General features: G+C 36.6%; 1 protein-coding gene across 6 annotated transcripts in view; it reads left to right on the plus strand.

Annotated features, from left to right (window-relative positions):
* The window catches only part of CENPE (centromere protein E), a 69,198-nt gene that overhangs the window by 54,463 nt on the left and 851 nt on the right, over nt 1–13,884 (plus strand). For 5 of the 6 annotated variants that reach the window (XM_045515755.2, XM_045515752.2, XM_045515754.2 and 2 more), the window contains 5 exons: nt 653–838; nt 6,384–6,496; nt 7,906–8,003; nt 9,593–9,776; nt 11,486–11,772. In XM_045515755.2, the coding sequence (XP_045371711.1) occupies nt 653–838; nt 6,384–6,496; nt 7,906–8,003; nt 9,593–9,776; nt 11,486–11,772 (868 nt within the window). The remainder of the gene's footprint in view (nt 1–652; nt 839–6,383; nt 6,497–7,905; nt 8,004–9,592; nt 9,777–11,485; nt 11,773–13,884) is intronic. The other variant, XM_074342961.1, reaches the window with a different exon arrangement.

Below are 13,884 nucleotides of genomic sequence, written 5' to 3' on the forward strand. Positions count from 1 at the left end.
CTTCTAGAAGAATACCCCTGCAAGAGTTTAATAATCATTGCTTCAGGGTCAGCTGGGGTTCTGAGGTGGGGAAACTGACTCTTCATCAAATACTGTTCAATTTTCCACATACTGAAGTTGAACACTAGGTAATAAAAATAAAGGAAAAAATATGCTACATGTGTTACCTTAAAGAGCTAATTATCAAATGTACTTTTTTTTTTAGTCTTTTGTGGGGGAGGTAATTAGGTTTATTTATTTATTATTATTTATTTTAACGGAGGTACTGGGTATTGAACCCAGTACCTTGTGCATGCTAAGCACCCGCTCTATCACTGAGCTATAGCTTCCCCCATCAAATGTACTTTAAGTAGTATTAATTTAAAACGTGAGTGCCTATTTAATATGCCTCGCACCATGCTGACTAGTAAATAAAATAAACACTAAACCTTAAAATGTAAAATTTGGGCATTTTTTAATCCAAGAACCATCAGCTTCTAAATGAAAAAAGTAATACATGTGTAAATTGAGTGACACTTGGCTTCTCTTTTCTATCCTTTGTTAATGCAGTCTGTGAAAATTAATACCTATATATGATTATCTTTGTCTTAAACTTATAAACTATGACTCTGTCTACATGGCAGATCTTATACATGCGTGCTTTTTCTAATAGAAAATTCAAGAGCTGGAAACTTCACTCCGTGAAGCTAAAGAAAGTGCTGTACATAAGGAAAGCAAGATTACAAAGATGCAGAAAGAACTTGAGATGACTAATGACATAATAGCAAAACTTCAAGCACAACTTAATGAATCAAATAAATGCCTTGAAGAAACAAAAGAAGTGATCCAAGTACTTCAGGTAATTTAACAAACTCATTTTATAAATAAATGTGTTTTTTTTTCCCTTACTGTTGTAGTTGGCAGATAATTTGGGACTCATCATTTACTTCAACTTCCTGTTATCTACGAATACCTGAAGTTCAGTACTCAAGCTTTAAAAAAAGCAAGTGACAACTTAGAACTGAAGTGCAGGAGTATATTTTTATTCAAAATAATGATTTTTATCTTCCTAGAAAAAGTATTTTTAATTAACATATAAATATTATTCTTTATAGTTTAAAATGTATATTTTTTATTTCTCATTAAAAAAGCTTTCTATCCAAATATTTAACATTCTTACATCTTAAAATTCTCTTTTCTTCTGCTTAATCCTCTGTTATTGAGTCCCACCTGCTAGCCTTTGGCTGATTCTGTCCTATTTTCTTTATAAAGAACAGTAGTATAAATGTGTTTGACCTTAAATGCCATTACACATGTCACACTCTCATTCATCACATCCTTCCAACTCCCTTTTGTTTCAGCCCAGCCACTTCTCACACTTCTGCTATTTGCATCCAACCCTGATAGGCATTTGTTGCTATTCTTGCTCCAGTGTCTCTTCATTCCAGTTAAAATTAGAAACAAATCAAGGATATCTGTTTTTTCCATTATTTTACATTGTTCTAAAAATTCGGGTTTATTCAATGAGACATGAAACAGCAAGGCAAGAAGAAGATCTGTTTTGTTTTTCGACAATTGTTGGCATAACTAAAAACCAAGAAAATCGACTGTGAAGCTTTAGAACTTTTAGAGTACTTTTTTAATATTTCAAATAATTAAATGACCATATTTTTATTCATTCAACAAATATTTGTTGGGCATTTGTTGCTGTGTGTGTGTTGGTCATTGTTCTCAATGCCATGTGTACAGCAATGGGGAAAAAAATAAACTTCCCCCTTCCTTCAAGGAGCTTACATTCTATTTCAGGAAGACAGAAAATAAAGCAGTATCTGTGTGTGTCAAATACTGAAAAGTGCAATGGAAAAACATTAAGCCAGATGAGGGTACATGGATAGTGGGTGAAAGTAGGGGTGTGAGGGAAAGAGATGTGGTTTTATAAGGGGAGTTGGGGAGAGCCACACCTTTAAGGTGATGTGAAGTGATGGGGTGAGCGATGTGGTAGAGGAGGGCCTTCTAAGCAAAGAAAATAGTGAATGCCAAGGCCCCAGCACAGAAACAGTCTAGATATTTAAGAAACCACAGAAAGCCATTGTCTCTGGAGCAGAGTGAGCAAGGGGATAGAGGTGGGAAACAGGTGAGACATAACAGAGCATCAAATTGTAAGGGATCTTGCAGGCTACTTTGGTTCCTATTCTGAGTGAAATGGGAAGTCATCAGGGGATTTTGGCTAAAGGATATTATGGTCTGACTTAATTTTTTTTAACTGCCCTTTGAAGATAGAATCCAGGATGATGTGTTTGTTAGAGTGGCACGCCAGCTGCTGTAACAAAGGGGACCAAAAATGCAATGGCTCAAACAAGATAGATGCTTCTCTGTCTCACATAAAAGCGTGAATTCCAGGTTGGCAGGTGACTCCATTCCACGTGACCATTCAGAGCCCACATTTCTCCTGTCTTGTTTCTCCACCACCTGATTGGGTGCTGTTTTCATCTGCGAGGTTAAAGCCAAGCTGTAAGCTGTCTATGCTCAGGCTCACAGGAAAGGGGCAAGATGGAGAAGCTAAAAATTACCTTAAAATCTCTATTCTTACGGGCTCCTGCCTGGAAATGGCACATATCTTTTCCTCTCATATTTCTTGGAGTCAGAGATGATTTCCCTAGTTTTTGGCCTGTGAGACTGGAAGAATGGACTTGCCATTTATGGAGACAGAAAAGACAGCCAGAAAGGAAGTTTGAAACCATGGGAGCAGATTCACAGTTCCATTTTGAACACATTGAATTTGAAATACCCACTGGGGGCACCCAAGTTGAGATATGACTTAGGCAGTTGGATATATGAGTCTAAGAGAGAGAGGTCTAGACTTGAGATATATAAGTTTCGGGATTTATCAGCATATAAGGGTCATGAGACTCGACAAGGTCATGAGCATGATGGAGAAGAGATGTGGAGTAACCGAAAGATACTGAGATGGAGCAGGCGTGAGGAAAAGAGAAAGGGGAGTGGGATGTCAGGGGGGTAAGAGACAGTGGTTCCAGCGTCCTCACATATGTGAAGAAAGTGCTTCAGGTAAGAGGGAGTGAGTGACAAACATCTTCTCATTCAGTATAGATTGATACCTGTATTGTGGAGATAGGAGCATCTTCCTGCACAGCACAAGTAACCATTTAGATAATGTACTGGGGTCTGGCATTGGACAGCACCCATGGGGAAAGAGAGCAAAATACAAGGTATCCATAAAATCTTTATACAGTTTGGATTTTTTAAATGTGTTTCTGTATATTATATAAATATTCTATAAAATGCAATAGACTATATTTAACTCAAGACAGCATAATAAAAATGCAAAGATACTTTTAACCTATTTACCACTATTTGAAAACACCTGTCCAATATAATGTAGCATTTATTAATTGAACATAGAACAAAGTAATTTGAACAAATGAATCAGTAACAGTTTTGTTTAAATCTTTATACTTTTCCTCTGTTGTATCTTTACAAATTGTTTATATCAAGTAGCAGTGAATTTGTTAAAACTTTAAACTACACTAGAACTTTATGGACATCCTACACGAAAGGAAAGAAATCTTATAATTTATGGCCACAGAATCTAAAATAAAATGCTTGAAAGACTAAACAAAAGATGAGAGCAACATATATGAAAGGCACAGCAAAACTTTGAAAAGAAATATAGGAGAACACGTGGTTTAAAATAAGAAACATGCCATTTCCTATTTTGGAACCTAAATACTGTACATCCCAAATTAGTTTCTAAATTTAATGTAATTCAGTTTAAACTTTCAAAAGAATTCTTTGTCTGGTAGAGCAAGGAAAGTTTCTTAATAGAATTCATCTAAAATACAGGTAATAAATAGGTGATGTTAATAAGAACTTTTGTTTTCTGTATATTAGAGAAATTAAGGTTATTGGTATTTTTTGAGTACAGCTTTGGTCACATGCCATATGTTTGAAATATGGAGTTCTTACTGTCTTTCTGAGACAGTATTTCCAATTTTGTTTTATTTTTTTACATAAAAATTACTTTAAACAATGTTATATATGACTAATTTATTGTGGTAAAAAGCTACTATAATTTCTGCATGTTTAGAATACATTAAAATTTTATTTTTGTTATCATAAATGGATAATTGTTTTTAGAGTTCTTTGAACTTTTAAAACAGTAAATAGACAAATAGGTCAATGGAATAGAATAGAGAGCTCAGAAATAGAACCACACAAATATAGTCAACTGATCTTTGACAAAAGAGCAACGGTAATTCAATGGTTCAACAGTAAAGGAAAATCTTACCAACTGAAAATGCTGGACCAGTTTTACATCCACGAGCAAAAAAACAAGGTTTGACACAGACCTTACAGCTTTCAAAAAATTAATTCAACTGATCATAAATGTAAAACACAAAACTAGGAAACTCTTAGAAGATTACATAGGAGAAAAGCTAGCTGACCTTGGGTTTAATGGTGACTTTTTTAGACACGACACCGAGAGAGAAAAAGGGAAAAAATCCATGAAAGAAAAAAATTGATAAGTTGGACTTCATTTAAATTAAAAACATTCACTCTGTGAAAGATAAGCAACAGACTGGTAGAAAATTTTTTGCAAAACATATCTGATAAAGAACTGTTATCCAAAATATACAAAGAATTCTTAAAACTCAATAAAATAAGAAAACAAACAACCTGATCAAAAAATAGATAATGAATCTGAATAGATACCTTACCAAAGAAGGTAAACATACAACAAATAAGCATATGAAAAGATACTCAACATCATGTCATTAGAGAATTGAAAATCAAAACCACGAGAATAGCACTACACACCTATGGTATCTCAAAATACCATAATGGCCAAAATTCAAAACACTGACAACACTTAATGCTGGTGAGGTTGTGGAGCAGCAGGAATGCTCATTTATCATGGTGGGAATGCAAACAGTACAGCTACTTTGGAAGACAGTCTGGCAATTTCTTGCAAAACTGACACCACTTGAGCCAGTCACATGCTCAAGGAGTCCCTGATATGAGTGCCTGGTCCAGAAGGCCTAGGTATTGAACTGGTGCTGTGACTGAGCAAACAGTGGGTTCATCAACCTCCTTAAGCATCTGCCATTTTTAGAAGCTTTGCATCTTCTTAGTCTTTGCTGGTCCTTGTATGTGTGCAGATGTTTTTATGAGGATTGGTGTGGGAAAGCCTAGAGAAATAGGGTCCCTATTTAGATGGGTTTATTTTTGTATTCAGTATCTGGTAATATTCCATTGTGTGGCTGTGGTGGAGCAATAAAAAGAACACTTTATTCAGCAATAAGAAAAGAGCTATCAAGCCACAAAAAGATCTGGAGGAAATCTTAAAGGCATATTGTTAATTAAAAGAAGCCAATCTGAAAAGGCTATATAATGTATGCTTCCAACCATATGACATTCTGGAAAAGGCAAAATTAAGGTAACAATAAAAAGATCGATAATAGCCAACAGTTCAAGGGGAGGGAGGGAAGGATAGGTAGGTGGAGCACAGGGAATTTTTAAGGCAGTGAAACTATTCTGTGTGATGCAGTAGTGATACATGTCATTATACACTAGTCAAACTCCACAGTTAACTATATAATACAAATAATAAGCCCTAACTATGTAACACAAATAATAACCCATAGTTAACATATATAATACAAATAATAAGCCCTATTATTAAACTATGAACTTTAGTTAATAATATATCAACATTGGCTTATCATTTGTAACAAATATACCACACTAATATAAGATTTCAGTAACAGGGAATGTTGGAGTTGGGGGACGTAACAGTATTTGGGAACTCTGTGTACACTCTGCTCAGTTTTTCTGTAAGCCTGAGATTACTCTAAAAATGAAATCTATTCACTAAAAAAAGATTTATATATGTATGTGGATGTGGATATCTTTTCTCTGAGTGGAAAGTAGATATATTTATATCACTGGATTGTATCTTTGACCACAAAATACCCTCAACACTGCTACATAATACTTTGTGCCTTAAATTCAGTTCTACGTTGATATTTATATTGCTGTTCTGACATGTTTTTATTTTTTGGATTGACCTTTGTCTACCCATTTCATTATTTTCAACCTTTGTTTCATGTGTTCAGGTAGATTGGTTTTAAATTGGGAACAAAATTTGTTTTAAGAATCGTATGTTCTTTATGAGAAAAATCATATGTTCTCTAAGTACATATTAGCTTCTAATAGCTTCAGATATATTTCACATCAAAATATCTATTCATTTTAGGGTTAAAATTTGTGCTTTTCATATATTTGGAGATTGCTGTTTTAAAATATTCTACTAGATCTCAGGGCAGTTAAAAGCTCTTTGAAATTGCTTTAAAATTATTTTATTTTTCTCTTCTTTAAAAAATTAGGACAAAGTTGCTTTAGGAGCTAAGCCCTATAAAGAAGAAATTGAAGATCTCAAAACAAAGCTGGTGAAAACAGACCTAGAGAAGATGAAAACTGCCAAGGAGTTTGAAAAGGAGTACGTCTTTGCCTTAACTGAACATGACTTTAATAGCTTAAATTTCCTTTAGAAACAATATAAATTTCTTTGCATTAGTTAACTTTTTAAAATATATGAAAATATTGCTTTTTAAAAAATAAATACAGACATTCACATAAATTTATTAAATTTCCATTACATATGCAGAAGTTTTAAAATAAGCATGATTCTGATTAATTACTAACACTATGTCTTTGGAAGCTTCTCGCTCAAGCATATATAAATAACTTTAAAATGGCCTTTTTATGCTTGAAAGTGAGTGTTAAGAACGTGTGTGTGTTTTGTTAGCAGTTCGACTAAGGTTTCTGTTGGTTCTCTTAATTTTATTTGTTCTTCCTGTTGTGGTTTTGTGTAAAAGTTGTATTTCCTTTTAAATTATAATCCCTAGTGCCCAAGAGCAGATCCTCTTTTATTGATTTATTTACTATACATAATAGCATGCCTAAAATTCTTTGTGGTATAGCATAATGGAAAGAACATTAGGCAGAAAGTCAGGGAAACTAAATTAGAAATATAATGTTGCCACTAATTAGTATTTCACCTTACACAAGCTCTTTGATCTCTCTGGGCCTCACATTCATAAACGAAAAAGGATAGATTTGTATTAGGGGATTTCTTAAGATGCCTTCTGGCTCCTAACGCTTTTTATTCCTCCTATAAATCTTTAATAAATATTTATTGATGATATCTAATTTTGCCTAAAATGTAGCACTCTGAATCTTCATTCATTCTAACCAGTCTTCCGGTGATAAGATCTTCATTATAAAAAGTAATTTTACTTATAGAAAAGAATCAGCAGATACTGTTAGTCTCTAAGAAAGGCAGAGTGTCTCTTAATTTATCACTGCTGATTAATGCTTAAGCAAACAATTCATAAAATATCTCTTTCTACCAGGGAACAATGAGCAGCATTTGACCTTTGACTGTATCACCTTAGACCAGAGCTGCAGCTAGGGTTTGCTTTCCTGACAATGTAGAAAGGAAGCTGCTTTTTGCTTTCATGCTCTGGTAATTGTACCTTCAAGGTGTTTCTAGGACCTCATGGTAGCAGACCAAGTATTTGTTTTACGGTGCCCCCAAATATAATTTTGCTCAATGTCCCATTAATAGCTATTGGGCTTCCAGAAATTTTGAAAGGATTCGTTTCTCAACGTCAAAAAGTTGCCCCAGCAACCAAACAGAATACTTCCAATTTGATGGTGTTGTAGCTGTTAGGTGCATGATACCAGGAGGGCATCAGGGCTTTTCTGCTGCCACCTGTGGATACCCGTGGGTATGACGTTGATGTGATATATCTTACTAGAAAGTTCTTGACAGCAGCTGTGTTTATTCCTTCATTAAAAATTAGTTCCTGGGCTTTTACGTATTTCTGTTGTTGTTCTTAATAGAATTGCTTCTACAAAAGCCACTGTAGAATATCAAAAAGAAGTTATAAGGCTATTGAGAGAAAACCTGAGAAGAAATCAACAGGCCCAGGATACCTCAAGTGAGTAGAAAATGCTGTTTCCCAGTCCTTCCCTTTCACTTCAATACACCTGTACATTTTGAAGGCTACTATTACAGATGTGACAGTCAAGAATAAATCTAAGTTAATCACTAATTTAGAAAAAACTATTTTTCAAATGAATTCATTGGGCTCATACTTATCCTGTGACATGTCCTTAGTTTAATCTTAACTGTTCACCCATTATAGATTCTTAGAAAATATGAATTTACTTTTGCATTAGCAGATCTTACATACAGTGATGATACCGTCAGTACTGTAACAGAATGGCTTAAATCTCAGGGTAGAAATACACTTCCCAGTAAAACTACAAGCACATGTCCTAATAGACTGTAACCATATACACAGTAAAAATATTATCAGTTCACAGTAAAAATAAGTAATATCCTACTTGTTCTTAATACTGAAAATACAAAGTTGATGCATACTTGCAAACTCTTGGAAATTTATCTTAGGTACAATCTTCTAGTCTAAGGATCAAATTTCTGCATATCCATCCCTCAAACTATACCTTTTTCCATATTTCTATCTCTTGTGTTACATTTGAGAAGAGAAATTGCTGACCAGCGCTTGGGGCAGCTTTGTGTAGTAGGGCAATCATTGAACTAGCAGCCAGGGACAGGTCTCTGATTGCCCTCACTTGATGGCTGTGTGAAATCCTGGGGGCAGCACTGATCTAGCTCACGTATATAATTGTTTTAAGGATCAAACTAAGAGTTATGTGTGTGAGCACAGTGAAAATTCTAAAGGTCAAGCAAACATAAGGTGATATTTGTGTGTATTGTTGTCCACTTAAAAAAAAAAAACAGAGATAGTATTAAGGATGATCACAGTTCCTACCTGGAAACCTCCACGGGATAAAAAGAGGGCTGAGAGCTCCTGGTTGTTACAGAAGAGCCAGGAGACTTTAGCCTTAATTTGTAAATGATTTTTAGGTACATGTTGTCCCTGAATTCAACATAATTCAAAAGGAAATGGTCATTGACTATCTTACCCACACACACATTACCCTCTTTTTATAAATTGTCAGTAACTTATTCTGCTTTATAAGAAACTCACATTTTTATGCAATTTACCTAAAAGTTACAAAACAGTTCCTTACATTACTTTTATACACATAGAGCAGAGTACTTAATAATATATACTGTAATACATGCCAAGGTTTATTTAGTGAACAAGCATGTGTTGAGTTCCTGCAGTGCACTGAGTGACGGCGGGCACCCCACACACTGTAGGAAGAAGCCCTCCAGGTGAGCTCACCGATGGGGAAGATCAGTGAAGGACAGCTCTGTCTGAGGAGGGCTCTCACTGCTGCGGTCCTGGCGAACGGTCCTTGTAGAGTCACAGTAGTGGGCTGGTAGGTGGAGAGAGGCAGGAGGATTCTAGTGCCATCTAGAATTAATGATCAAATAGGCATGTGAGAGAAGGAGGAAGTCAAGGATGACTTTCAGGGAGATGGTGGTCGAGATATTTGGGGTTTTATAGTGACTCATTGCCTTTGTAATGTTTTCTTGATTTTAAACTTTGGAAATATTAAAATTATCACCTATCTGTGTTTTTGCCTCCCATAGTAGTATCAGAACATACTGATTCTCAGCCTTCAAATAAACCCTTAACCTGTGGGGGTGGCAGCGGCATTGTACAAAGCACAAAAGCTCTTATTCTGAAAAGTGAATATATACGGCTAGAAAAGGAAGTTTCTAAGTTAAAGCAGCAAAATGAACAGCTAATAAAGCAAAAGAATGAACTATTAAGGTAAGATCTGCTTACGCGATACAGAAATTGTACTTACGACTGTTACATTTGGAGGAGGATGATATAGACACATAAATGTTTTTGCAGTTGGCAACCCTTCATACATATGGAAAAAGTAATTTTTAAAGTTCAGGTACTATGTCTTTTTTAAAAGGTGATTTTTTAAAAGCGTCAATCCAGATGTTTGCTATCTATCAACTGACTTGTTTTTAACTAAGCCAAGAGCCAGGAAGTTAAAAAAAGGATCTTTGAGGGGCAGCTTAAATATACCACAAGTTCGAGTGCCCAGGTCAGTGAGGCCTTTATTCAAGGAAGAACCCCATACTTAGTTTTACTTTATAAACAGTTCTAACAAATTTAATTATTTGGCTTCTACCAAAGATTAGAATCTTGTGCTAATCTTTGTCAATGATACAAAAGAAGAAAAATAGGCATTAAACAAATAATTGCACAAATAACTAATTCTTTGTGATGAGTGCTGTAAGCAAAGAGCAACAAAAAGGACATTATGAAAGGGATCAGACCATGTGCAGGTGTGGGGAGGGGTGGTGGTCAGGAGACCAATCTATAAGAATAGACGTGAAAGACGAGCAGAAATTAGGCCAGATGAAAGGAGAGGCGGGTGAGCCTTCCAGGCTGAGGGAACAGCATGTGCACAGGCTCTGAGTCAGGAAGAGTAGCCAGTAGGTGGAACTGAAAGACATGCAGTGTGGCCAGGGCATAGAAAATAGGACAGAGTGAGGTGCAAGACGAGTTGCCAGAGGTAAGTGGTCCAGGTTACACAGGCCTTTATAGGTCATTCTGAGGACCTTTGGTATCTTAAACGTAATGGAAGGATTGTCACCACTGGCAGAATTTCAGCCAAGGCCTGATGAGATCAGGTAGCATCTCAGTATAGGAGGCCACAATTTAGGGATCTGTTGTTGTGAAAGCAAAAGATAATTATGGCATGGACTAGAATGGTGCAAATGGGAATAAAAATAAGGTGAATTATATATGTATCAACAGACGTGGCTGACAGAAAATAAAGGAGAGAAGGGCCACTAGCATTGCTGCCCTGGTTTCTTTCTGGAGAACCTAGAAAAATGCTGGTGGCATTTCCTATAAGAAGCAAGACTATGAAATCCAGAAAAGCACCATGAATCATTTCTCTTAAAATAACAAAAGTACATTACATTAGATCCATCTATCCAGAAGATTAATTTATCAAATTATGCCCACAAATTATCAATAGATAAACCCCTATGGTAAAATTAATTCATTTAAAAACCTAATATCTGGGGGGAGGTATAGCTCAAGTGGTAGAGCACATGCTTAACATACACAAGGTCCTGGGTTCAACCCCCAGTGCCTCCATTAAAAAAATAAACCTAATTACCTCCCCCCAAACAAATGAAAGAAAGAAAGAAAAAAAAAAAAAAACCAAAACCTAATGTCATGGTCTGCTTTCTTTTCAAAACTCTATGATTATGGAGATATACTACAATTACCCAATTTATAGTGACCTCATTTCATTTTCTGAACTGTGGAAATGTCCAAACAGGAGCCATTAGGTTGAAGTTAAAATATAACGATGATAGAATGGTAAATTATATGTTATGTATATTTTACCACGATTTTTATACAATTTTTTGAAATGTGAACACATTGCAGGAATTGCAGTCTTATGGTCTCCCTTTTTTTTTTTTTTTTTTTCCTCCACATTTAAGCAATAATCATGATCTTTCCAATGAGGTCAAAACATGGAAGGAAAGAACCCTTAAAAGAGAGGCTCACAAAGAAGTCACTAGTGAGAATTCTCCAAAGTCTCCTAAAGTGACTGGAACAGCCTCTAAAAAGAGATACCACCTGCCTTCTCAGTGCAAGGAGCGGAATGCCCAAGACCCTGTGCCAAAGGAATCACCAAAGTCTTGGATTTTTGATAGGCGATCAAAGTCTTTGCTGGTGCCTCCTCCAGTCCGCTATTTTGATAACTCAAGTTTAGGCCTTTGCGCAGGTAGGTAAATGTGCTGGTTACTTGGCAGTGGGGGGATAACAGTTGGAACCCTGTATCATGTGGCCCACAGGGCACGTGTAGACGAAAGGGACGATGTGGATCAAGCTTGCAGTGCGCAGACTTCACTGCTTCCTCTGTGTGAGAAGTTTCTCCAAAGCACAGGTCTGAAGTGCAATCACTTTTTACCCTAAGTGAAGTTTTTTGGGTTTTTTTGGTATGTAAAAATTTTGTGAGTTATTACTTAGCAAATCAAATGTGAAAATAAGACATTGTTTCTTTATACAAGAAAACCACCCCAAGTGAAGTCTTTATTCTGCCTCTTAGACCCTCAGCTTTTCCCAAGGATGGACAATCAACTCTCCCAAGGACATAAAGACACCACCCTATAAACAAAAATACTTTACCAGAAAAAGACTTTCTTATCAATTCAATGGGCTGGTATTTCCAATAGGATTATGTTCAATTTACACAAGCCAGATCATAGACTTGTATCATTTACTTATTCATTCAATCAACAGAATTTGTTTTTATTTCAGCTCTGTGTCACATATTATACCCTAAGGATACATCAGTAAGCAAAACCAGATATGGTCCCTGCCCTCCTACAGCTTATAGTCTAATAGGTGTAGACAGTAATCAAGTAGTCAGGAAAACAAGAAAAATTCTAGAGTGCAAAAGGCTATGAGGCTTAATAGTTTTCTGTTTTAGGAATATTACGGAAGTGTTCCTGAAGAAGGGAACTGAGGGCTTAGAGGCTAATGGGAGTTAGCCTAACAAAGAGGGGAGGAAAAGGCATTCAGGCAGATGGAGCAGTGACAGCCCCTGCCAGGGTGGGAGGAAGCACAGTCAGGGAAGGGCCGACAGCAGTCTGGCATGGCCAAGGCGCAGTGCACACAGGCTGCTGTGGAAGCGGTCAGTGAGTCCAGAGAAAGGGGAGAGCCGGGTGCGTGGGGCTTTGTAGGTGGTATAAAGGAATTTAAACTTGACCTGGAAAGCATATAGAGGAAGCCTTTGAAAGATTTTAAGTGCAAGGGAACGTGATGAGTTATAAATTTTGAAAGCATTACCTCAGCTGTAAGGTAACCAACAAATCATAGGAGCAAGAGCTCGGCAGTTGCCTGAGCAAGGGTTACAGCACCAACTGGGGCAGGTGCAATAGATGGACAGATGTGGACAGACAGGAGAGATTGCGGGGTAGAATCAGCTGTGCCAGGTGCCTGACTGGATGGAGTGGGGTGGTGTCAAGGATCGCCCCCAGCTCTGGGGCTGCTGTGCACAGAAGTGGGGGATGGGGCAGGAGCAGCTCTGTCACATGGTATGTGTCTGTCTTTCTCACCACGTAGCATTTCCCACATGCCCAGTTGTGCATGGCCACAGCCCTCTGTGACAGGATGTCTGCCTGTGAGAAATACCCTCCTGTGCGTTTCTAGAAATCTGAAGCAGCAGACTTGGACACCAAGAGAGGCAGCTGCCGATCATGTAAAGCTCTGAGCACAGGTTGCCAGGGCTTGTGAGAGCTTTACTTTGTGACGCCAAAGGCATCAATCCATTCTCATCAACTACACATCAGAATTGAATCAAGTCAGCAGTCTGACAGGTAGTAAGGAGCAGAGCAATTTGGAAAAAAATCTTGAACTATTCACTTCATTCATTTAAAGACATAGTCCCAGCTTGAATTAGTAGAGTATCAGTCTAAAAAAATTTAATATCAGTTTCAATTTTAATTATAAAAGGAAATTTATATCATCTCAAAGCTTAAGATAATAGCCAAGACCAGTTATGCTAGACTTACTTTAGATATTGTTTATAAACAAATAGATGCAGTTGAAGTGCTTTTTAAAGGCTCAAAGGAACCTTTAATTCTGAATTCGTCAGTTTTTGATTTTAGATTTCCCTCCAGCCTACTCTTATTTATTTCACTTAAAGATAGTATCAGAGAGATCCATGTTTAAAACACTTAGGCATTTTTATTTGAGGTTGGATTAATTCATATTATGCATGTGCCTTTGGCACTGTCAGATAAAATCAAAAGGTGATTATAAAACCTTAACAGTTTTTCCAAAGACTCTTCTAAAATGGGTGTGTGTGTGTGTGTGTGTGTACAGCACTTCA

This window comes from Camelus bactrianus, chromosome 2, assembly GCF_048773025.1.
Source record: "Camelus bactrianus isolate YW-2024 breed Bactrian camel chromosome 2, ASM4877302v1, whole genome shotgun sequence".
Classification (NCBI taxonomy): domain Eukaryota; kingdom Metazoa; phylum Chordata; class Mammalia; order Artiodactyla; family Camelidae; genus Camelus; species Camelus bactrianus.